Genomic DNA, 25,186 nt, shown 5'->3' with positions numbered 1-25,186 from the left:
TTATATTATATTAAAAGTAGACACATTTTTACATGAAAGGGCTTTGACATTTTCAAATGGTTGTGACTTTTTCAATAAGGCACAATAAGCACATGTTCATACTATCCAGGGGCGGAGCTATAATGGAATATGGGGGTTCTGATGAACCCAGTAGCCTTTACATAGATGTATGGAATACATTCATTGTAAGAGGTCGTATATACTCGTCGAGTAATGCAACAAACCAAGTCCTATATATTAGTGGTTCGGGTATGAAATACATTATTAATTAAATAAACACCGATCAATTCAAGTATTAAATACATTGATATTGTGAGGTAATAAACATCTACTACTATATTTGTGAAGTTATATATTAAATTTATATTAATAAATCTCTATTGATCAATAAATTTATATTTATTTTTTACAAAATTGACTTGTAGAGGTGTGTGTGTATATATATATAAAATTTAATTAATAAAATCGGCCTAAAGACGTCGGTTTATTAAAATTACGTTTTATATTTTACAAATCGACCACGAGAGATCGGTATTCATTAAACATTTACTTATTTTAATTAACAAAAATCGACCTCACGAAATCGATAATTAAATTATTATAGTTTTTAAACAATACTGACCTCTCAATATTCCATTTATTAAATATCTTTTTATTTTAATTAATAATGTCAGAGGTCGCTATTTTAATAAGTATACAGTCACTTAGTAGCTAAGAGAATTTTTCTCACTCAATATTCCGCCTTCGTCGCTATCTTCTTCCTCTCGCCGCCATCGCCTTCTTCCCTTCCACCCACGCTGCCGGCTCTAGAAAAGGTAAATTTTATTCCTTTTTCTATTTTTGTTTCCCTTCTTTTCATCCATAAAAATTGTGAATTCACCCATGAAGTGTGGTTTGGCAACTAAATGGCTTTTCCCATTAATCTTGTGTAGACTCGTGTTTATGGTGGATAACCAAGAAGTGTGGCTTGGGTTGTCGAAACTTGAATAAACTCACTTTTTCATGTTATTATTTTTTTCATTCCTCTTTTAAGAAAAATTTTCCAAACAAAAGAAGAGTTGAATTTTGATATTTTTCTTCTTTCAACTTACTTGTGTTCTTGGTAAATGGACAAAAAGGCACAATCTTTGTAAGCTAAATAGATAAATTTTGGAGAAAAGAATGAATGGTATTACACATACAGAATTGGTCATTTATCCAAGATAATAATACTTTCGTATTTTTTCTTATTCATATTTTATTCACTTTTGTATTTAAATATGATTGTCTTCTTTATGACATGTCTTAAATTTATGCACTTATATTTTGTGATTGATAATTAAGAGACTGTCACTCGCTATGAGCATGTTTATATGGATTTATAACTTATGACTTATAGGTATAAGGCATAAGTTAGAATCTCAGCACGTGACTTTTGGGTTATTTTTATTATTTTGACTAAAAAATAAGTGCTAAAAATATTTTTTTATCTTATCCAAATAATATAAAAATAGTTAAATATTTTGATATAAAAACACCTAAATAAGCATATCTAAATAGGCTTTTAAAAATAAACTCCTTCCGACCAAAGATATTTTTACATCCCAAAATACCCCCTATACATGATTGACACCCTCTAACATCACCTATAGGGCGAACCAAATATCCATACACTTACCCAGATTATTTAAGCACTAAGATAGAATATGCACAACTCCAAAACTCATCAATACTCATCAAAAAATAATTATCCAACCAAAATCGCATATCGACTTATGAAAAGAAAGGGTAACTTAAATAATATATCTCTAGTCCAAATCCCACAATAAGAACATGAAGCATCTAATGGAGTTACATGAGTTCAATGTCAAGCATGCAAACCCCAAGAAAAGAAGATGTACGATATAAATAACTAAAGCTGAAACAGTAGCCTCCACGACCAATGTAAAGGCTCACCTCAGCTATAGAATCCACGCAAATGAACTAGTTAGCTACTAATCTCACCCTCTGCTACAGTATCTTCATAGACATGTAGGTAAGGAGTGAGCTATACATAAATAGAATCCAGTAAGATCCTCGACCCGCTACTTTAATACTCCTGGAACAAGAGTTAGAAAAATACATCTACACAACAAACACATAATGATATGCACAAGAATGTATTTCATAATATAAAGATAAATAAGTATAACCGAATGTTCAAAAGGACACTACATATTTTAACTCAATTCACATTCAAACTTTTTCATAAACGGCAGTGAAAGAGATCAATCCATCACCCCAACAAGTCCACGACAACATATATAATGTCCCAATGTATACTACGGCGTCAAGTGTATTACACATACTTTAGATATTTGGGTGATTGTAAAAAAAGTGTCAAAATGACACATCAGAACCTTATTTGAGGTGTCTAAAATGAACAAAGCTTAGTTGAGGTGTTTAAGTGAAAGTTGGTGCCAACTTTGAGGGGCCAGGGTTAGGCCAAAATAAAACTTTGCAAAAATAATTTACATTATTCATCTTTTGTCATTGTGTTTTTATAATTTTTACAAAAACTAAACATGATTTTTTTTTACATATTTAAAGTTCTAAAAATTAATATTTTTTTTTTACCTAATTCAAATAATAAAGTAATTAAACAATTTTATTTTAGTTGATTTGAAAGTTCTAAACATCAAAAAAATAGTTAAAATATAATTTAGCCCAATATGAAATTTATTTTTAAAGGGTAAAGAAAGCGAACAACATTTCTCTAAGACCCTCAACATGAAATAAGGTTGATTTGAAACTAAAATTTTAATTGTACATGTAATTTGAATATTTTGAATTATATTTTTTTCTCATAAACATAAAAATTACACAATTTATTTTTGAAAACTACCTAAACTTCTCAACTCTTATACAATTTATCAAATTAAAAGACATTTGAAGCACACGTTGAACAATGCACAACAGTTTGAAATTTGATCATTAATATGTAAATTACAGCTGTTTCCTTTTCCATAAATTATAAAAATAATTAAATCATAATTATTTTAAAAAATATCAAATAACAGTTTTATTTATTATAAATTTCTTTAGTAAAAGATAAAAAATTCAATTAAAATTTCTAAGGACCTTTATATTTTTAATATAATATAAATAAATAGATAAATATAGATTAAATTAATTTATGAATTATATTTACTGATGCTGCTTATGAAAAATTTGACAATGAAAAAAAATGTACGTAGATAAAGTTATGCCTCATGATGACCAGTCTTGTACAACGGGGTAAGTAGGTGATTAGAGTTGTAATTTTCTTCTGTTTTTTTTTTTTGGGCTGATATTAGAGTTAATTCAACATAATCCAAATAATTATTAGTCAAAAAGATGAAGCGAAGCCAAATCCAAAACTAATCCCACTGGAGATGTGGCTAAAATGTAGTACAACTGGTATGAGTTATCGACACATGCTATTCACGTGCCATCGTTCAGTCTCCGTCGACGTCGAAGGATCCAACTTAATTAGATCTCCTTTGCCGTAACCGCTCTTCCTTGTTGCCGGCGAAGTTCACTCTCTGCTATTCGTTTCCCTTCAATTCCACTACTGACGGACATATAGCAGTAAAGATGATGGGATATGAGAATCAGACTTACGAAGAGTCCCACCTTTATGCATCCAAAGAGGAGATGGAATCTCTTGTACTCGACGACGATTCCCCCAACAGCGCTGCTCATCCTTTCTCCGATCCACTTTCCTCCTCGTCTCTTCCTTTCGCTGAAATCCCTACTGACCAAAGTCAAACCCATAATTCTTCCTTTAATTCCATCCTCGAACCTCCTTCTTACGCTGACGCCATTTTCAGATCCTTTGATGCTGATCACTCCTATCCTCAACTCAACGGCGCCCATGATCACTCTATCGCTTCTCCTTCCTCACCTCCATCTTCCTCCTCATTCTCCTCCGAGTTTTTGACTATCACCGTTTCCGATCCACAGAAAGAGCAAGAGCTCTCCAATTCTCTCGTTCCAGGGGGCACGGCTTATGTTACATACCTAATCACTACCAGGACCAATTTCTCAGAGTTTGATGGAACTGAATTTAGCGTTCGGAGGAGATTTAGAGATGTGGTGACTTTGTCCGATCGATTAGCCGAGTCGTATAGAGGTTTTATCATTCCCTTAAGGCCGGACAAGAGTGTAGTTGAGAGTCAGGTGATGCAGAAACAGGAATTTCTGGAACAGAGGAGAGCAGCCCTGGAGAAGTACCTGAGGAGATTAGCTGTGCATCCTGTGATAAGGAGAAGTGAGGAGCTAAGAATGTTTTTAGAGGCCCATGGGAAGCTGCCGCTGGTGAGGACCACAGATGTGGCCTCCAGGATGTTGGATGGGGCAGTGCAGTTACCCAAACAGATCTTTGGTGAGTCAGCAGTGGGAATGGTGGATGCCAATGAGGTGGCTCAGCCTGCCAAGGGGGGTAGGGACCTGTTGAGAATCTTTAGGGAGTTAAAACAATCTGTGGCTAATGATTGGGGTGGTGTGAAGCCACCTGTAGTGGAGGAGGACAAGGAGTTATTGGAAAAGAAACAGAAGTTGCAGGATTTTGAGCAGCAGCTCAGCAATGTGTCTCAGCAGGTTAATATCTGTCGGAAAACATTTTCTGTGTGTTCTTGTTCTTCTTTAGAATGTGGTTCGGTAAATAGTTGGCATTTTCACATCCGATTGATTATTATTGCAGTATAATAATGTTCTTATATTCTTGTTCAATATGCACATTATTGCTGGTCCTCTAAACAAATTTAATGCAAATGCACTTGGTGGGTTTAGTTACTTTAGTGTTACACATAATTTTTAGACTCATCATGGAAGTAGTGTCTGTGCTGTATGCAGTAGTTTCCTAGACTGAGCATGAATATCTTCATTTGAGCTTTCTCAGTAGTCTTATGCTGGGAAAGTTATTTGACCATTACTGGCACTGAGCAGTTATTCCTATAATTCTTCAGGCCGAAGCACTTGTAAAAGCTCAGCAGGATATTGGAGAAACCATGGGCCAAATGGGCCTAGCTTTTGTCAAGTTAACAAAGTTTGAGACGGAGCGAGCAGTTTATGATTCACAAAGAACAAGGGCTGCAGATATGAAGAATGTGGCAACAGCTTCTGTTAAGGCAAGCAGACTATATAGGGAATTAAATGCACAAACTGTCAAACATTTGGTAAGTTCCTACTAGCATGAAAACTGATTTATAGAGATGCACCCAATATACTTGATCTGACAAAGGTGTACCTGGCATACATCAGACACTATCCTGTTTGGAGACATCCTAACAAATTGTGGTTTACTAATTTAGAAAGTTTTTGCACTGGTAGTCTTTTACATTTGCATATTATCCATTCAAGTGTCGATATTTTGCAGGATAAGCTCCATGAATACCTTGGAGTGATGTTAGCTGTGAACAATGCATTTTCCGATAGGTCAAGTGCTCTTTTGACTGTACAGACATTGTTGTCTGAACTGTCATCACTAAAGTCGAGGATCGAAAAACTTGATGCTGCTTCATCTAAAATATTTGGTGGGGACAGGTCCAGAATTCGCAAAATAGAAGAGCTCAGAGAAACTCATAGAGTTACTGAAGATGCCAAAAGTTCTGCTGTGAGGGAGTATGAGCGGATCAAGGTAACATCACATGTTAATAGTTAGTTATGAAACTAAATAAGCTATCTGTCATGGAATCTTCAAATTTTTTGACATGAAATTTATATATTTGTAAACTATATAAAAAGTACTATAAGTCATAATAATTGACAATTCAAAATATTTAAAAGATATATGAAAAGTTTACGGTCAAAGATTGACTTGTTTGATTCTCGATATCGGAAAGGTACCACATAAATTGGGACGGAGGTACTTAGTGAGCAACCCATATCATTCATCACCATATCATCAGCATCATTGTCTCTTTTCAAATGGTGAATCCTCTTTGTTGTTTTCAAAGTGATTGAAAATCTTGCTGTTAATGCTGAATATGACAGGTATATGTTTTGGTTAAATTCTTGTGAGTGCTGGTTAATTAACAGCAATTGGACTAATTTACTTAGTTCCAAGTTCAAGCTTAATTAACAACAATTGGACTAATTATACTTATCCCAAGTTCAGGCTTAATTAACAACAATTGGTCTAATTATACTCCGTTCCAAGTTCAAGTTTTAACTAACAACAATTGGGCTATTTACACGTATGCCCAAGTATTGACATGTTGACAAGGAAAAGCATTAGCTTGCATCCCAGGGTGTGCTCTAGTGGTCATTGAAGTAGGTTGAGAACCATGAAGACTCAAATTCAAATCCCAGCAAAGGCAAATAAGCACTAGGTGGTTCTTCCTATCTGTCCAAGTCTTGCTAGACAGTTAACTGATACTTGTGCTAGGGTAGGTAACCAGTATTTTGGTGAATTAGTTGAGGTGCGTGCAAGCTGACTCGGATACCACGGTTATTTATATAAAGAGAACCAGCATAAGAGATCATTCAGTAATTTGGGGCAAAAAAGTGATACATAGATTGCAATGGAAAGTCAATGAAAATGCTTCACCAGGTTGACTGATTTGCACTGGCCTCCTAACTGCAATTTTTGGCTTTCACGATATCTTTTTCAGACAAGGCTGGGATGAAAATAGACCTTAGCTATCGAGTTCACGATATTCTTGTTCACATCATCTCTCACTTATGACGCTGAGCGCCATAAGCAGAACTAAAGTCGGCAACCTAGGATTTCATATCAGTGGATCTTGTTCATGCCTTATTCTATTATAGACTGTTAAAGCTCTATTCCTTTACCCGTATTGGATTAGTGAAACATAAGGTGAGGTTTCTATGACTCTGGTGAGTCATGACAATAGCTTTATGAGTGTTTTAAGTTTAGGATCGGACAGACCTACTCCTCAGAAGGTTTATATGGCAGATTCGTTTAAAGCTTACGAATCTTATTGTTGGAACAATATCTCTAGCTTATTAATCAGGTGTTGCCAATTATGTATAGTCTAGGTGATGTAGGTAAGCCGAAGCAACAGAGTTGCTATTCAACATGTCCTCTGTTAAGAAAATGGATTTTGAGCCTAACTTAACCCATCCCCTCAATCAGTGTGGGACAATTAGCACCTTTCGGCACTCTTACGACTGGACATCTGATGCGTGAATAATATAACGAAGGCCTAACATTGGGTAAATCAAGAATAAGGATGGGTTTGGCTTTGATACCATGTTAAGAAAGTTGACCTGAGGCCTTACTCATCCCAAAAAGCTAGCTCATGAGGTGAGGAGGTGGGGATTGTCCAAAAGAGACAACAACCTATTTCCTCAACCAAGGTGGGACTCTTAATATCACCAATCATGCTACAATAAAACAAATATTTTATTGTCAATGTTCACAGGAAGTTTGATAAGTCATATTTGAATGTGGCTTCTTCGAGTCTTTTTTTCTGATTAAAAGGGAGAAGCTTGTTATGATTTTGTGTTTTTTCAACACTATCACTGATGTTTAGTCTTTGGTGTCCATGTTCTTTTCAAGAAGTACTAGGTTTTCTAAATCGGGTGCTCGTTAAATGATTTTTCATTAGTTTTCTTTTAACAATTTTAAGTGCAGAAGTTATTATATGTAAAACCCCTCCAACCAGGCTCCCACTTCATTCATAAGAGTGACGATGCATGTATTACCAGTTCAGCTTGTTTGATTTGGCATAATGGTTTATGTAGGAAGGCGATACTTCTTTATTATTTTTAAATTGGGCTCTGATCTGGGAAAGTATATAATTGCTCTATAGAGGATATTTTTATTTATCTTCTCTTCTATTTTCTTTAATACTAAAACGTTTTCAATGAGATTAACATTATAGCTGTTGATGGTGAATCTTGCAGGAAAACAACAAGAATGAGATTGAGAGATTTGAGAAGGAAAGACATGATGACTTCTTGGGAATGTTGAGAGGATTTATTGTCAATCAGGTATCTTTGTTTCTGGACCGATAAAATAAGTATCTTTGTCTTCTAGTGTTGTTGCATCAAATGCCTGCTCGGAAATCATTGATTTAGATTGTTCTGAGGAACATACTTTATTTTTCCCCTTCTATAATGCTTATAAGGGGCAATTGATTTTTTCCAATATGTCCAACTAAAACTATAGACCTTCTGATGTTAAGCACACATCTAGTTATATCTGTTTTTAACCGTCTAATATAGCCAGGGTAATGTCCGTTCTCCACCAACTTTCCAAAAAATGTAAGTGTTTTAGCAAGTGCAAGACAAGTAAATATGCAAGATATCAGCTCGTCTTTTGCATTTCCTTAGAGAAATTATTATTAGAGCGGAAGATGGAAGATTTCATCTCATCTGAATGTCTAAGCCAGAAAAGGAAAAATAAAGGAAAAAGGATGAGGAGGGAAACATTTTCCACTATAGAGACGAGTAATTGGAAAATAATTACGTTGCGGAGGATATCAGAATATATCACCATACTGCCAGAATAGTCACTAATAGCTATGTTTTTCCTGTCACAAAGCCAGTTTTGGGTCTTCACTATTGCTTTTCTAGTTTTCTTAGATCTGGCTCTTATTCTTTTAGGCATTTCGTGAACAACTAAATCTCTTGGGAGAAGTTCAAATACTTTAGAAAGGACTACGACAAAATAATTGCATCCTCCCTAACCTCTGTCACAGCATGCGTACTCGGGGAGGGCTGCTTTTCTTTTTCCCACTCCTCCACATTTCATTGCTATATCCAAATTGAGTATGTTAATTTTCTAGCTGAACATAGAAAAGTTGTGTTGGAAGGGTAAATGATGAGGGGAAGCTGAGAAAGAGCTGATAAAGGAGATTGCTACGTATATAGAGGAGGGGTATGGGAACATGTTGTAATCTTCAGTAATTTCTTTATTGCCTTGTGGAATGAATTGTTTGGGTGCCTCTTGTTTCTTTTCCTCTATTATCGTGTCTCAACGGGGAAGTCAGTACATGGTTTGAGACAAGGTACACTGATAGAAGGCTGTTTCCCATTTCTCATTGCACAGACTGAACATTGGTGAGGAATATTAAATAGCTAAGCTCGAGTTTTAGTGTTGCATAACTAATGGAGAATAGGTGATGAGCTTCATGCTATGCCCAACACAAGGATTGAGTGGCACATCACGATTTTAAGTGTTTTCTGTGGGATTTGCACTGTATTCTTGTCCCAAGAAGAGTAAAAGGCTTAAATACTTATGAACTGAGTTGTTACAAATTATGAACTGTTGAGACTGATAATTGCTTGAAATGGTGCCGGTCATTTGGTTTATATGGCTGGAAGTGGAACATTGATAATTGATCAAGTGCTAATGTAGGATCTTGGGTCTGTTTCTGTGAGTTTCAGAAGCTATGAACACAGGAACTAGAGACCCAGAATGTTGTGATAATATCAGGAATTTTGTATTTGAAATTATGTGAAATGTTGATGCAATGCTGTTCTGCATTGTGTTTCCTTCAGGTCGAATGATCATCTTTAAGGAAGTCGACAGTATACTTTCAATCTCTATTCTTCTGCTCTCTTTTAGCCATTTCTAATTACTCTCTTCTGGATATGATAGTAACTATCAGTTAGTTTTTAGGGTGCATCATTGTGAGTTCTAATCCACTATATGATTTGGAATACAAGCATGTGAATAACTTGGAAACATCCTATGCATGTAGCAATTGTGTTCATTTTAGAAATTCGGGACCCTACTGCCAATCAATGGAGTTGCTTCTGATGTTTATTCTGGTTTTCAGTAAGTTAAGGCATTGAGGAGGTTGATCCGCTGTTTTAATTTCTCCAGCCAGCCTCATTGAACTACTTGAAGTACTTCACTTCGTGAAGCCATATTGTTAACCTGGATGGTGATTAGATTCATTCTGTAGCACAGGATTCTATAACAGAACTAAGACCCTTAAATCTGGTCCCACATTAAATGTGAGAGGGTATACATATTGGTATCAATTGTTTTTCACATCTTTGTGGAAAACTTGAAAAGAAATGCTTATAATAATGATTACATGGTAATCGGTGTTATGCTCAACTGAAGGCTAACATTCATTATCAACTCAACTCAAACAAATTTATTACCTTCCTCTATCCTTCTTGCTTGTTTTGTTGTAGTGGCTTTCCTGTTTGACCAATCTGTATTAGAATGATTAAATTTTAGAAACTTCAAATCACAAGCAAATTTCTCTCTTTGATCATAGATACTATCAAAATTTTAATTGGTAAGAAAAACTTATATCTCAACCTGTTTTTCACGAAAAACTTCTCAATTATTAATTTTCTATTAAAAAATTATGATAATAAAATTATTGTAAACTTCAAGATCATACAAAAATCACAAAAAATAATAATTCTCAATTAATAATTATCTATCAAGAATACATGATAATTTACTATTGTAAATATCAAAGAACAAACTAAAATGAAAAGTAGAAGCAAAAGAAATTGTCCAAAGTCCCAACTCCCTTTTTCAGATATTCAACGTCATTATTTTGGTATGTTTAAATCGTCTTTTCACCATTTTTCTTCAATATTTTATCATTTAATTACTATTCTAAAATACTCCTAATATTTAGTATCCTAATATTTGAACCCAAAATCAACTATATAAGGTTCACCACACAAGAAATAATTTGTCCTTTCCTTCTAGCATTGGGACATATGTATTCACGACTTTAGGACTTTGAATGTGTAAGTAATCCTTTAAATTTGGATTCATACTTTTTTTGGTAGCTTAATAATTCTTCAACAAGAGATAAAATTGTGATAAAAAACTAATTCTATGATGCTCATTATTCCGTGCCCAAAAAAGAAAAAAGAATAATTGAATTTAATTTCAGAAACTTGATTTGTCATCTTTGTCAATGTTGTGCAATGGTTGAAAAGTTTATTGTGCAACATTATTGATTTGATAATTTGATTTATTTGATATTTGTGCATATGAATTTTTGATATTGTGAAAAATATATGGTTCAGGATTGGACCTGTCAAACTTTCAAATAATGGGCCCTAAGTGGGCCTGGACGAGGAGGTCAAAAAGCTCTTTTGGGAGGATTTGGACAAGGTAGTGAGAGGTATACTGAACTCCGAGAAGATTTTCATTGGTGGAAATTTTAATGGCCATATCGGGGCAACCTCTAGTGACTTAAGTGATGTTCATGGACGCTTTGGTCTTGGGGAGAGATGGAGGTGGAGCTTCGCTTTTGGATTTTGCTAAAACTTTTGAGTTGGTAGTTGCTAACTCGTGCTTTTCGAAGAGGGAGAACTACTTGGTTACCTTTCGTACCACGGGAGCTAAGATTCAGATAGATTACTTACTCCTTAGGAAGGGTAATAGAGACCATTGTAAGGATTGCAAGGTCATTCCGAGTGAAAATCTTACTACCCAACACAAGCTTTTGGTTATGGACTTGGAGATTAAAAGGGGAGATTAAAAGGGATAGGCGAAAAAAGACCTTATATGACCGATCAAGGATTAAGTGGGAAGGCTTGACCCTTAACCTTTCTCTAGAGATGGAGAAGTTTATTGGTATGGGGGCTTGGAGTAGTAGCAGGGATGTGAGCAATATGTAGGATATGACAACTAATTGCATTAGGGAAGTAGCTACTGAGGTGCTAGAGATATCGAGGGGTAACTTTGGGGGTCATTAAGGAGATTTATGGTGGAATGGAGAAGTCCAAGGCAAAGTGGAAGCAAAGAAGGTTGCATATAAAAAGTTAGTGGAGTGCGCGGACAAGGAAGAGAAGGGATGCTTAAGGAAGTCTATAAGAAGACGAAGATAAAAGCTAAGGTAGCGGTCACGACTGCTAAGACGACAACTTTTGAATGCTTGTATATCGAGATATGGGACAAAGGTGGGGATAAGAAATTGTATAGGCTCGCAAAAGCGAGAGAGAAAAAGGCTCGCAATTTGGATTAAGTGAAGTGCATCAAGAATGAGGAAGACAAGGTGTTGGTGGAAGAGACCTGTATTAAGCAAAGATGGCAAACATACTTCCACAAACTCTTAAACAAAGAAGGGGACAGCGACAATGTGGTGGGTGAATTGGCGCACTCTGATAGACTTCGGGACTTTGAGTATTATAGGTGTGTTGGAGGTTAGACGTGCTATTAGCAGGATGAAAAGGGGAAGAGCGACCGTACCTGATGAGATTTCGGTATAATTTTGGAAGAGCACAGATAAGGTAGGAGTGGAGTGGTTGACTAGGTTGTTTGATGCTATTCTTAAGACAACAAGAATGCCTGATGAATGGAGGTGTAGTACAATGGTTCCATTGTACAAGAACAAGGGTGATATCCAAAATTGTAATAATTACAAGAGTATCAAATTGCTAAGCCACACTATGAAGGTTTGGGAGAGAGGGGTGGAGATTAGGGTGAGGAAAGGGGTGTCCATTTCTGAGAATCAATTTATATTTATGTATTGAAGCCATCCACCTTATGTAGAGACTGATGGGGAAGTATAGGGAAAGGAAGAGGGACCTTCATATGATGTTCATTGACCTTGAAAAAGCTTATGAAAAAGTCCCGAGAGATGTTCTTTGAAAGTGTTTGGAGGCTAAAAGGTGTTGCGATGGTGTATATTAGGATGATAAAGACATGTATGATGGAGCTAGGACTCGGGTTAGAACGGTGGGAGGAGACTCAGAGCACTTTTCAGCTGAGATGGGGCTACATCAGGGACCAGTTCTTTAGCCCTTTCTTATTTGCCTTGGTGATGGATAAGTTAACACAGTCTTTTCAAGAGGAGGTTCCTTGGTGTATATTATTTGCAGACAACATAGTATTGATTGATGAGACACGAGACAATATTAATGCTAGGTTGGAGGTTTGGAGTCCAAAAGGTTCGTGTTGAGCAGGTTCAAAACAAAGTATTTGGAGTGCAAATTCGGTGTTGTGTTAGATGAAGCGGACGTGGAAGTGAGGCTTGACACGCAACCTATTCCCAATAGAAAAAATTTCAAGTATCTTGGGTCCGTAGTCCAGGGTAGTGGGAACATCGACAGTGATGTCACACATCGCATTGGGACAACATGGATGAAATGGAGGCTTGCCTCTGGAGTCGGAGGTGCGAGAGGCTGGTTGTAAGGGGTATAGGCTGAAGAAATATTGGGGAGAGGTGATTTGACAGAATTTGACGCAGTTTCATATTATTGAGGATATGACTCTAGATAGTAAGTAGTGGATGACGCGTATTAGGATAGAAGGTTAGTAGGAGTGAAGTGTCTTGCCTTATGTTGTGTATTGTGTTACGATCATGTTTCTTTCTTGTAGACTTTACATTGCCTTCTTATTAACAGCTATGCTTTCTTCATTATTTCTTCTTCTTCATTTACTTGGGTTTGATACACTCTACCCTCTCTCCAAACCTCACTTAGTGGAATTTCACTGGGTATGTTGTTGTATTAGAATGATTAGCTTCGGATTGTTGTGATACATTCAATTCTGGGACAGAGAAACCACTATGAGCAAACTGCTTGAACTTTCTCTTGACAAGGTTAAATCTAGGGTTGGGCATAGATGAAACTTAAAGACACCTTTAAACCTTTCTTAGATAAGGTATGCCACCTGTGAACTGGATCAATCGTTCTGCTGTTGCTGTTTTCAGTTGAAATGTTACTAATGATCTTCCTTTCCAGCAAGAGTTAGCACTTTTACTTTTTCCTTCTATAACATGTTCGGTTTTACCAGGCAGGATATGCAGAAAAGATGGCAAATGTTTGGGAGACGGTTGCAGAGGAAACAAGTGGATACGCAAAACATGGAAGCTGAGGAGTTGCTGTATATAATGGCTTTTTAGATTCTGCCTTTTTTTAGTTTATCTATTCCCCTTCCTTTATGTTGTACTTTATTTGTATACTAGCTTAGAGACATGTTCATATCTTAGGCGTAGATGTTTGATCCAACATTTTTTCCTCGCAGAGTTCTAATTGATTACTTATGGGGATTTTCATTTAACAAAACTGCCCCAGATCCTCATTTATTTTGTTGTTCCAGCTAAATTCACATTGTCAAGGCCTCAAGCCCGACACTAGGAATAGAAAGAACCTCTGAAGACTGAAACAAGCTTCTACCATAAATTGATGGGGTTATCTTTCCTCCCAAGGATCATGCTGCAACACTTTGTATGCATGCCTGTTCTTAAATAATATTTGGCTGATGGCTAACTGTCTCTTGTGTCTGACTTGAGCGAGTAAGGTTTATGTTGGATTGTCCCTAGTGTATACATCTTTACTTGTGCAGTTTTTAGTGTATTTTCATGATATGAAGAAAAGAATGTCTCTTGTTTGAACTGCTAAAACTGAACGTTCTCTAGGACCAAAAATTATGGAAATTAGGAAGATTCCATTGCTGCTCAAAATAGCGCATACTTGGGTATCTACAAACAGTAGAAGAACAAAATCACTCTCTTGACCAACCTAATTCAAGAATGAAAGAATCGTGGCACCTAACTCCTAGAACACCTGCCTAAAAATTACTTAGATGAGAAATCTAATATCTTGTCATCGCTAGCTGAGGGAGCTGCAGCACCGTCATCCCCAGAAGTGGTAGCGGTTTCAGGTCTAATTTCTTCTAGTTGCTGGAGAACTTGCTGAACTTCTGGTCTAGCTGATGGTGACGGATCAACACAGTGCAAAGCCAATTTCAGGGTATTCAATAATTCATCACCGATAACGGATGCATCCCGCATTAGTTCTAAATCAAATACCTCATTAGTCCACTCCTCTTTTACAATTGATGCAACCCATTGAGGCAAATCCACACCATTCATTGCTTCTCCTGGCGACTTCCCAGTTAGAAGTTCCAGTATAATAACACCAAGGCCGTATACATCTGTCTTTGTGTTTGCCTTTTTGAGTTTTGAAAGTTCAGGTGCCCGATAGCCCAGTGCTCCAGCAGTTGCAATCACATTTGCATTTGCAGCAGCAGTCATAAGGCGCGAAAGACCATAATCTGCTATCTTTGCATTTGTGTTGTCATCAAGTAAAACATTGCTGGATGTAAGATTCCCGTGAATGATGTTGGCATTTGTATGAAGGAAGAGCAATCCCCTTGCTGTACCCTTTGCTATTCTCATCCTTGTTGCCCAATCAATCGGTGTATCAGGACCGCGAGCTGCAAAGAACAGTAGATTTATAATCTGAATTTTGACGAATCAAAAGTAAAATGGAAGAGCTGATTTGTGCTTACCATGAAGAAAAGTTGCCAGACTTCCCTTAGGCATGTAGTCAAAAACAAGAAGTTTCTCTCCTTTGGGACCCATGTAATATGCTCTAAGGGCCAGAAGATTTGGATGCCTGATCTTGCCAAGAATATTGACTTCATTCTCGAATTCCTTTTGACCTCTTGTGATCTTCTCTCTCAATCTTTTCACAGCAACTTGATCACCATCCTCTAACGTGGCCTTGTACACCGTACCATAAGTGCTCTTTCCCATTATTTCGGCGGTTGCACAAAGAAGATCATCTGCTGTGAACACAATAGGTCCATCAAAATGGACAAGCTTTCCTCCTGTATCTCCTCCTGCTGCTTCAACTTCTCCAGCAGTTGGTGGAACACCCTTTTCACCTCTAGCTGCTGTGACCGCCCTGCTGGTGGCTTGGCCATCCTTCCCTGCTTTAGCCGCAGATCTTTTCCTGATCAAGCAGCATAGGAGAATGCAACATAGCAGAAACAAGATTATGAGAAGTGCCCCTCCTGCTATGAGAATGATGTCCTTAGTACTTAGTTTACGACCTCGTTTTTTTGGTGTTTCGGGGGATGGGCTAACTGGAGAGATTGGACATGGGGTTGATGCACTGTAACCACATAGCTGAAGATTACCCACAAAGACACTCGAGTTGAATTTCCGAGCGAGATGAGTCGGAACAGGACCAGAGAGATTATTATAGGAGACATTTAAAGCACTAAGATTTGGTAAATTATCTAAAGAAGCTGGAATTTCTCCACTTAAATTGTTATGAGCTAAATCTAGTTGTCTAAGAGCAGAGATGTTCCCTATAGTGACTGGAATATCACCACTAAAGTGGTTACTCCTCAAGTTGAGAATTGAGAGTTTTTGCAATTTGTTTATTATGCCTGCTGGGATTTGGTTGTCAAGTTGGTTCCTTTCCAAGTTCAAGACGACTAGTGAGGATAGATTGAAGAAGGTATCAGGCAAGCTTCCATTAATGGCATTGTAAGACAAATCAAGTGTTGTAAGCCTAGAGAGACTCCCAATATGACTTGGGATAACTCCAGTCAAATGATTATGACCAAGTGAAAGCTCAACAAGTTCATTCAAGTTTCCTAAGGAATCAGGAATACTTCCAGAGAAGTTGTTGTGGTCAAGTGTAAGAGACTGGATTTGGAAGAGTCTTTTCCCATTTCCATCCCAAGTGTCTGGTATTGAGCCTGAAAGATTGTTATACTGGAGGTGAAGAAATATGAGTGAGGGAGATTGTGTGAGACTTGTGGGGATTGAACCAGACAAAGAATTGTGGCTAAGATTAAGCCTATAAAGCTTAGTTGGATTGACAAGACTAGTTGGAATTGTACCAGAGAATGAGTTATTGCTGAGATCAAGTGTTTGAAGAAGAGGGCATAAACCAAGAGAAGCGGGAATAGAACCAGAGAACCTATTGTTGAAGAGTTGAAGTCCTCTAAGATTGGGTATGAGTCCCAAAGTAGAAGGAATTGAACCACCAATAACATTATCATGTAGGCTGAGTTTTCTAAGAGATTGAAACTGTCCAATTCTTTCTGTAATTCTTCCACCTAGACCTCTCCATGGAAGCTGGATTACAATGACTTGTCCTTGAGCACATTTAATACCAAGCCAACCACCTGAACAAGCTCCAAATCCACTGTCATTCCAGCTTTTCAAGAACCCTTTTGGATCAACCAACTCTTGCTTAAAGGCTTGAAGTGCTTGGAAATCTGCTGCAGTGATAATTATCCCGTCCCAATCTTGACCTGAAGCTGGCTGAATTCCAGAAATTAGTAACAAGAAAAGCTGGGCAAATATAAAGAACCTTTTTGAACACCTCAATCTCAATGGGGTATAAGAAATTATGCCTCTCCCAGCTCCTCTTTGAAAAGGGTATGGTTCAAAACTAGGAAAACTTGGATCTTGATCTCCCATTTGAATAAAGATACTTTTTTTTTCTCTCCCTAATTTGAAACTAAACAGTAGTAGAAGAAGAAGATTTTGTAGTATGAGGAGCTGAAGTTCCACGTGAAGTGGAAGCACATAGAGCAAAAACTGTGAGGAGTTTTATTGGGAGACATGAAAGAGTGTCAGGTGTAGTCAGATTCACAAGACAGGTAATAATAAAAAGGTATAACGGCTAGTTTTCCTACAACTAAAAATGTTATGGTGTGTTGATAAAAATTACTTTGGGAAGTGTGGCTGTTTTAATATCGCCAGCCACTAAACCTTCTCTCTAACGGCTATCTTTTTAAGGTTCCCCATTATTTTATTTATTTTAGGAAAAAAAGTCAAAAATATCAATAAACTATTTGAAATGAACAAAAATGTCATCAATTTATAGTTTGGTCCAAAAATCTACTTGCCGTTAATACTTTGGTTTAGAAATACCTTATTGTTATTTATTTAATGGATCAAAATGTCTTTTCTCAGATAAATATATAATTTATTTTCTTTTGAACATATTTTTTTCTAATAATATTTTTTTATTAGCAAATGTTTATTCTACTTCAATTAGAAACCAATTAAAAATATTTTTTATTTTATTATAATTATTTTTTATCATTATTTGAATAAAAATTAATGATGAATTTATTATAATCTTATATATATGACATATATTATCCGTTAAAACTTAGAGTACATGAAATCATTCTTTTTTAATTGATCAAATTATATTACGAAGAATAAAATAATTTCATACATTTTTATTACTTAAAGTGATTTAAAAAAAAATAAGAATAGAGTTCCTTAAAAGTAATATTTTTATAAAGAATATGATTTGTTTTTATTTTTAAAAATAAATAAATAAATATATATATATATATATATATATGTATATATATATGTGTGTATATGTATATGTATATATATTCGAAAAATGACATTTTTGACTAATTTTGTAACAATAGAGGCATTTTTGACTAATTAAATAATAATAAAAACATTTTTGAATCAAAGTATAAATGATAAGGGCATTTTTGAATCAACTTATAAACGTAGGATATTTTTATTAATTTCAAATAATTTAAAACATTTTAATCCTTTTTATTATACTAAAAACTGATACTTTTCCCTTGTCCTTATTTTGTTGATTTACCAATTTTGCCCATCCACTCTCTATATGATTGTGACCGCTAAGCTAAGCGGGGTCCACTAGTCATCCCAGGTTTGTTAACTAGATTTGACGTTTCCTATATTTAAACAACAACAATTACCCCTTCCCTTTTCATTTTATGCTCTTCTAATAAAAAAAGAATGATTTTGTATAAAAAATTTATTGTTCAAAATAAATTTTAGATATTTTGATAAACTTAAATTATTTCATTAAAAAAAATTAAAAATCATTTAAAATTAATTTTTATTTTTAAGAAAAAGATGATATTATTTTTTAAACAGACTAAATAGAAAATATGCTATATAAATTGAGAAACAAAAGGAACACTAAAGGAGAGTTTTGAAAATGAGAATGTTGATACCAAATAAGTTAAATGTATCCTATATCCTTATATTTTTTGAAGATTTTTTTTTTTTATTATGTATGGTGTTCGAATGTTAAATATGAAAAGTACACCCTTTGTTTTAATACAAGTGACAGCAGATAAGCTTTAAATAAAAAGGCAACCTAATGCACTAAGCTCTCACTATGCGCAGGATTTGAGAAAGAGCGCGATCACAAGTATCTATTATATCAAATTTTATCTTGCATTTCTGCCAGAGGCTGTTTTCAAGACTTCACATAGCAGCAACTTTACCAGTTACTCCATGGTTCTCCTTCTACCAAATAAGTTTAATGTATCCTATATTCTTATTTTTTTTGTGATTTTAAATTTTTTATTACGTGTGGTGTTTGAATGTTAAATATGAAAAGTACACCCATTGTTTTAATTTAAGTGACATTTTTTTTATTTTTAAGAGTCTATTTGGATTGATTTATTTTAAGTGTTTTTAAGCGAAAATAATTTTTGAACACTTTTGAAATGTTTGGGAAATTAAAACAGTATTTATAAGTACTTGATTTTAAGCTAAAATGATAAAAATAAGTCAAAATGCATAAGTTAGAAATTCATTTCTAAATTGAATCAGATTAATTCAATATTGTAAAATTAAAATTTAAATATTCAAAAAAATTATACAAAAAATATCATAAATTGCAATTATTCTCATATCAATATGACTAAAAAATATATTTTAAAATATTAATCAAAATTCATATCAAAAAGTAAAAAAGACCATATAAATTGGACAGAGAGTAATACTATCTCCATTCCATATTAGATGAGCACTTCAGACTTTACACGGTGATTAAAAATTATTAATACATTGGAAGATTTTACCATTTTTTCCTTTGTTTATATCAATGCGATATACATAGAGTATATAAATTGCTAATATTGAGAATTGTTTACATTCAAAAGACCATATTAATTGTAGGGGTAAAATAGGAAAAATTTAATTAATTCTATCTTGATTTAATAAGTGATCAAGTAATATGGATAAACATTTTTAATAATATCCCTATCTAATATGTGATGGAGGGAGTATCTTTTAAACAAATTAAAAAGGGAACTAAGACCCACGAATTAAAAGAGGAGTAACTTATTTTTACTTTCCAGTAGTAAAATTATAAACTCTCTTCATCTTGAGTTATACCAACAATCCAACCTCAATGGACCAAAAAGATAAAGAAAAATCAATTTTGGGTTAAAAGTATGCCGGTAAAAGTAAATTTTGGAAGTATCAAGGAGGCTATTACTTTAAAATGCCTTCTAACTATTGAAAATAATACAAAAATGCCACTCATCCATCTATTAGGCCTAAAATACTCTTGACATCCATCTTTAGATTTAAAAATGACATTTTCTTTAATAGAAAAAGACATTTTAGGCCCAATAGATGGATGATAAATATTTTTGTACCATTTTCAATAGTTCGAAGACATTTTAGGCCCTTTTAACAGAATTTTAATTAAATAATTTGAATAAATTTTTTAGACATATGGCGGCCATCTATTGGTTACAATTTAATTATTTAAAATCAATTATAAATCAAAATTTATTTAACAAAATTTTCATTGAATAATTTTTTTAAACAAGTGGCGGTCATCTATTGGTTACAATTTAATTATTTAAAATTAATTATAAATCAAAGTTTATTTAACAAAATTTTAATTAAATAATTTTTTAAACACGTGGAGGCAATTTGTTGATTACAATTTAATTATTTAAAATTAATTATAAATCAAAATTTATTTAACAGAATTTTAATCACAGAAAATGGCCTAAAATGACCTCAAACTATTAGAAATGGTACAAAAATGTCCTCATCCATGTATTGGGCCTAAAATGCCCTTTTTCATTAAAGAAAAGGGCATTTTTTGACCTAAAGGTGGATGTCAAGGGCATTTTATGCCCAATAGATGGATGCAAGATATTTTTATATCATTTTTAATAGTTTGAAGGCATTTTAGGCCCTTTTCCGTTGTTTAAGTTTTTGAAAGATCGATAAATTGAATTACATTTTATCAAAAGATAATTTACTGTAACTTTCTTCTTCTTTTTTGCAAAAAGAAAAAGTTGAATAATGTTATAAATTAATAAATATATTTTATATATTAGTGTGAATATCTATTTTGGAGAAAAGTCAGGACTAATAACTTTATATCAAATTAGTTTTCCTCTATTTATACCGAGATTTTCATTCATTATATTTTCACTCCTCAAGAGAAATAATAAGTTTTTTTTCTTCTTTCTATTTTTTTTATAATATTATTCTTCTTGCTTTATTATTCTATAACACATTATCAATATGAAAATCTAACCAATTGAAAAATTGGGCAATAAAGTAAAGTCACCAAATGTTTTCCGTCTGCTGCTACTTGGTCCAAAGATATGATTTATTTTATTAATTTCTTATCTTGATTCTAAAATATCGTGGGACAAACAATTTATTTTGCTGAGCTTTTTGAAAATCTTCCACGATAATTCCAGAAGGTCTAATTATATAGGAGCTAGTGAAATTTATCATTATATGTCTCTACAAGCTACATATTATTTTTATTTTTGATATTTACAAAAAAAGGAGAAAGAATCTTATAAAATATGTACATGTGCAGATTTTAATATGTGTAATAAATTTTGCATTTTTCACAACGCTATTACTTTTCCTGATGCATTTATGGGAAAAAGCTAATGCTAGTAGGCACAACATTAGCTTGGTGTAGTTATAATGTCCCATTTCATACTGTTATATGTGAAGTGAACATTTTGCTCTTCTCCTTAGCGTTATCATGCTTATTATGTGTTGAGGGAATGGTTGACACGGTTTCCAATATGATCGGGTGAGATTTTAGTGATTTTGAGCCTTTTGAGTTGAGTTATATTGAAATAGTTGACTTTGATCAACATTTCGTGATCCAAGCGTCAAATGGTGATTATGTCAGTTCTGTTGAGTTCGAAACGTCGAGTTTGGTCTAGTAGGGTGGTTGATAAAGTCTCAAGACCTTAGGTTGTGATTTGGGTGTTTAGGCGAAAAGTTGAGTTTTTGACCTAAAAGAGATCCTGAGGGAGTATTTTTGCCATAACAATCTTTTTTTAAGAAATATGATGATTCCATTGAATTTGAAATGTCGAATTTAGTGGGATAATATATTTAATTTATTTTTATCAAGTCCTGAACGAAATTCGAAGGTCCGTTTGGAGACTTTAAAAGATAGTAAAATCGGATTTTCTGGTGCTGGTGCAAGTTGATCACGGTCAACGGTGTGGTCAAGGCGCGTTTGTGGGCTTTTTTTGACTCAAACAACCCATATTTCAAGATTCTTCCTCATTTTCACTACTTCACCATTTTCAACACCTTGAGAGCTTGGGAGAGAGATTTGGGAGAGATTTCTTGTGGCAATTCGTGTGGGTGAGTTCCTAACTCAATTCTAAATCATTTCCTACAACTTTATCTTCTAAATTCTTCAAAAATCAAGATTTCAAAAGAGGGTTTTGGGGTTTCCCCCCCAAATTGTATTTCTTTGATTTGAGAATCAATTCTTAGTTGATTTTAATTGGTTTTCACCCACAAACTCATTTTCACTTAAGGATTATGATTTTCAAATAAAATTTTATTTTTATTCTTTTCGATTTTGATGAGATTTTTTTGGACGATTTTGAACCCGATTTCAAACCTTAGCAATATGGGTATCTTTGAAATCCATTTGATGAATACTTTTCATTCTTAATAGTTGATAATCATTCTGGGGTTGTGGATAAAGGAAAAGCATTGGTTGAGTGATTTCAAGTGAATATTCAGTCCTCGAGGTAGGTTTGACTTATCCTTCTTTCAGACTGGATTGGATAGTTAATCAAGCTCATGAACTAAACTATGACATAGAATTGTAGCATGAGATTGAGACATTGGAAACTATAAAGTATATTTATTTTCCCGATGTGGGGGGCTTATTGTTGTTATTTGGCTCGTGTGGGGGCTTATTGTTGTTATTTTGCTCATGTGGAGGCTTATTTGCTTATTTTCACCCATGTGGGAGCTTAATTGTGTTGTTTTTTCCAGGTGGGGGCCTTTTATGATATTATTTTCTTTGGAAACATGCTTTTCATGAGATTTATCGAGTTAGGGGTTTGTGTTGACTTTTTCACATGCTTTACATGAGATTGCCTGAGAGAGGGGTTTGACTTGATTATTCTAGCATGTTGGGATTAAAATGCCCGAATGAGGCACATGTTGGGATTGAAATGCCTGAATGAAGCGCTTGAGCCGATATTATCATTTCTCAAAATGATAAGAACATATTTCAAATGATAAATGCATCTTTCAAATGAGTTCCTCCACTAATTTTGTATTGTACTGGTGTATATCATGATTTACAGATTTTTTGGGATTTTGAGCTCTTTTATGCATTCCATTCAATTGATATATTGGTTTGATTCATTCATCCTCATTATTATATATTGTTGTTTATGGAAATTTGAGAGACATAGAAGTATTACTTTGAGAAAGAAAGTGAAACACCTTATAAACCCTTGACCACGAGCTAGGTGACAAATGGATGAGATAATGATATTATGAGATTTTGGTCTATGGACTACGAGTTCCTCACGTGTCCTTATCTTGGGAGCTAAATCTCAGTGAGGTGTATACGACAGGTTGTGCGACAACCTTAATTCCACCACATTGTTGTATCATTGCATTGTATTGCATTGGCTAGCTTGTTTGTTTGTGTAATTAGCTCCCCGGCATGAGAATTTGTGTGTAGATTTACCTGTTTATTTTACTTGCGCCATTCATATATACAATTGTAGTACCGATGCTAATATGAGACTATTCTGTATGTAGTGGAATCGTTTCATAGTTTATTTTATAAGTATTTGGTTATCTACTTTATACTCAGTCGGTCAAGCTACTGAGTACATGTGGATCGTACTCACCCCTACTTCTATAACCTTTTGTTGTAGCTCTTAGTATGAATGGTACTTTAGACGGCTGAATTGGTCGTGCAATATTTGAGCTTTGAAGCTGTTGTGAGGTCCTAGTTCGGATCATCATTCAAGCTTCATCTTTCATTTACGTATTTATGTATACTTCAAAGACAAGTGTTGAATTCTGAATTGGATATTGTATTAGAATGCTCTTTTATGCTTATGATACCAGGTTTTTGAATTTTTTTTGTGTATCTCAATTTTTCTTTGTCTATGGCCTGACTTCATTTTAGAATTCTCGTTTGTGTATTTACCTTTTAGCAATATTTGAGATAATTCTTGAGTTAGATTCTTCAATTTTACACACTGGGTTAAGTTTGAGGTGTGTGTCATCATGAATTCAACTTTTGGGTTGTGAAAAATTGATATCAGAGCTCTAGATTCACCAGTTTCATAAGTTAAGAAGTAGGGTGTTTAGTAGAGTCTTGCGGATTGGTACGTAGATGTCCATACCTATCTTCGAGAGGCTATGAGATGCTTAATAGAGAAATTCCTTTTATTGATTCCTATCATATGATTTTTTCATATCAAGTGTTGTAAGCCTCTAATCTATTCTTTCTGAGCATCAGAATGAAGAAGTGGGGAAATGTTCGATTAGACTCTGAGTGTTGGATTTCAAATTTTGGCTATCCATTCATCTCTACTTGTCATTCCTTCGAGATTTTTGGCTTCACCTATTTCTGCGAGTGATACCATGTCTGATTTTGAGAAGAAGAGCTTTGAGAGATTTGTTCGATTGGAACCTCCCAAGTTCAATGGAGTGAATGAGAGAAGTCTTATGATTTCTTGACAGAGTATCAGGATAAGTTGTTCAACCTTTATATCATAGAAACACATGGAGTGTCTTACTTCTCTTATCAGTTTGCGGTAGTGGATAAAGAGTGTTGGAGATTTGTGTTTTCATGTAGGCATGTTAGTTCTCCTATGATAAGTTGGGAGAAATTTATGGAAAAAGACACTTGTTTGTTCTAAATTCTAAGAAGAGACTACAATTATTTATGAAAGACTATGAATAGAGTTATGACTACAGATTGAAGATTTTTGATGGTGCTGCCTATATGGATGAGAATCACCTATTAACTTGTTGTAGTTGTGTTCGTGTTGATCTTGCATGGCATATGGTTCCTAACTGCCTACATTAAACCTGAAAGCTATTAGAGTTCCAATTTCGTCTGATTGTCTGTTTGTCTTCTTTGTGATCAACACAAGGATGAGTTTGATAGGTTGGAGCAGGGCTCCTTGTTGGTTTTCGAGTATGAGGCTTATTTCATGAGCTATCTCATTAAGCTTTGTGGAGTATTCCTACTAAGTTTAAGCTGATCGGTAAGCTGGTGAAGGGATTCATTGGTTATCTTCAAGAGGCCACAACTTTTCTTGTGTTATCAAGTGGTATATTCAGAGTATTATCGACTATGCTAGGATGATTGAGGGTATTCGACATGCTAGATAGGGTAGTGGTGCCAAGAATTTTGTCGCCAGGGTCAGTTTAGTGGTCATTCATCCGGGGGT

At 34.6% G+C, this 25,186-nt stretch overlaps 2 protein-coding genes across 2 annotated transcripts; one reads left to right on the top strand and one right to left on the bottom strand.

Moving 5' to 3' along the window:
- Nucleotides 1–3,356: 3,356 nt before the first annotated feature.
- Nucleotides 3,357–13,946, top strand: LOC129901668 (sorting nexin 2B-like). Its single transcript, XM_055976914.1, has 5 exons — nucleotides 3,357–4,599; nucleotides 4,968–5,177; nucleotides 5,378–5,638; nucleotides 7,873–7,959; nucleotides 13,697–13,946. The coding sequence occupies exons 1-5, from the start codon at nucleotides 3,595–3,597 to the stop codon at nucleotides 13,775–13,777; spliced, it is 1,644 nt and encodes a 547-aa protein (XP_055832889.1). The 5' UTR covers nucleotides 3,357–3,594; the 3' UTR covers nucleotides 13,778–13,946.
- Nucleotides 13,947–14,330: 384 nt separating this feature from the next.
- LOC129901667 (probably inactive leucine-rich repeat receptor-like protein kinase IMK2) lies at nucleotides 14,331–17,365 on the bottom strand. Its single transcript, XM_055976913.1, has 2 exons — nucleotides 15,197–17,365; nucleotides 14,331–15,121 (listed from the first exon to the last, which is right to left on the bottom strand). Exons 1-2 carry the CDS (start codon nucleotides 17,127–17,129, stop codon nucleotides 14,481–14,483), a joined length of 2,574 nt encoding a protein of 857 aa, XP_055832888.1. The 5' UTR covers nucleotides 17,130–17,365; the 3' UTR covers nucleotides 14,331–14,480.
- Between the last annotated feature and the right edge of the window lie 7,821 nt (nucleotides 17,366–25,186).

The sequence above is a fragment of the Solanum dulcamara genome, chromosome 8 (assembly GCF_947179165.1).
Source record: "Solanum dulcamara chromosome 8, daSolDulc1.2, whole genome shotgun sequence".
NCBI lineage: Eukaryota > Viridiplantae > Streptophyta > Magnoliopsida > Solanales > Solanaceae > Solanum > Solanum dulcamara.
Note: the sequence above shows the minus strand (reverse complement) of the source record. Positions and strands in the feature narration are given on the sequence as shown.

Coding starts and splice junctions, on each gene's coding strand:
- LOC129901668 (XM_055976914.1), top strand. CDS start 3,595: ATGATGGGATATGAGAATCAGACTTACGAAGAGTCCCACCTTTATGCA. Junction 5,178..5,377: donor CACAAACTGTCAAACATTTG/GTAAGTTCCTAC, acceptor GATATTTTGCAG/GATAAGCTCCATGAATACCT. Junction 5,639..7,872: donor GGGAGTATGAGCGGATCAAG/GTAACATCACAT, acceptor TGAATCTTGCAG/GAAAACAACAAGAATGAGAT.
- LOC129901667 (XM_055976913.1), bottom strand. CDS start 17,129: ATGGGAGATCAAGATCCAAGTTTTCCTAGTTTTGAACCATACCCTTTT. Junction 15,122..15,196: donor TCTGGCAACTTTTCTTCATG/GTAAGCACAAAT, acceptor TGTTCTTTGCAG/CTCGCGGTCCTGATACACCG.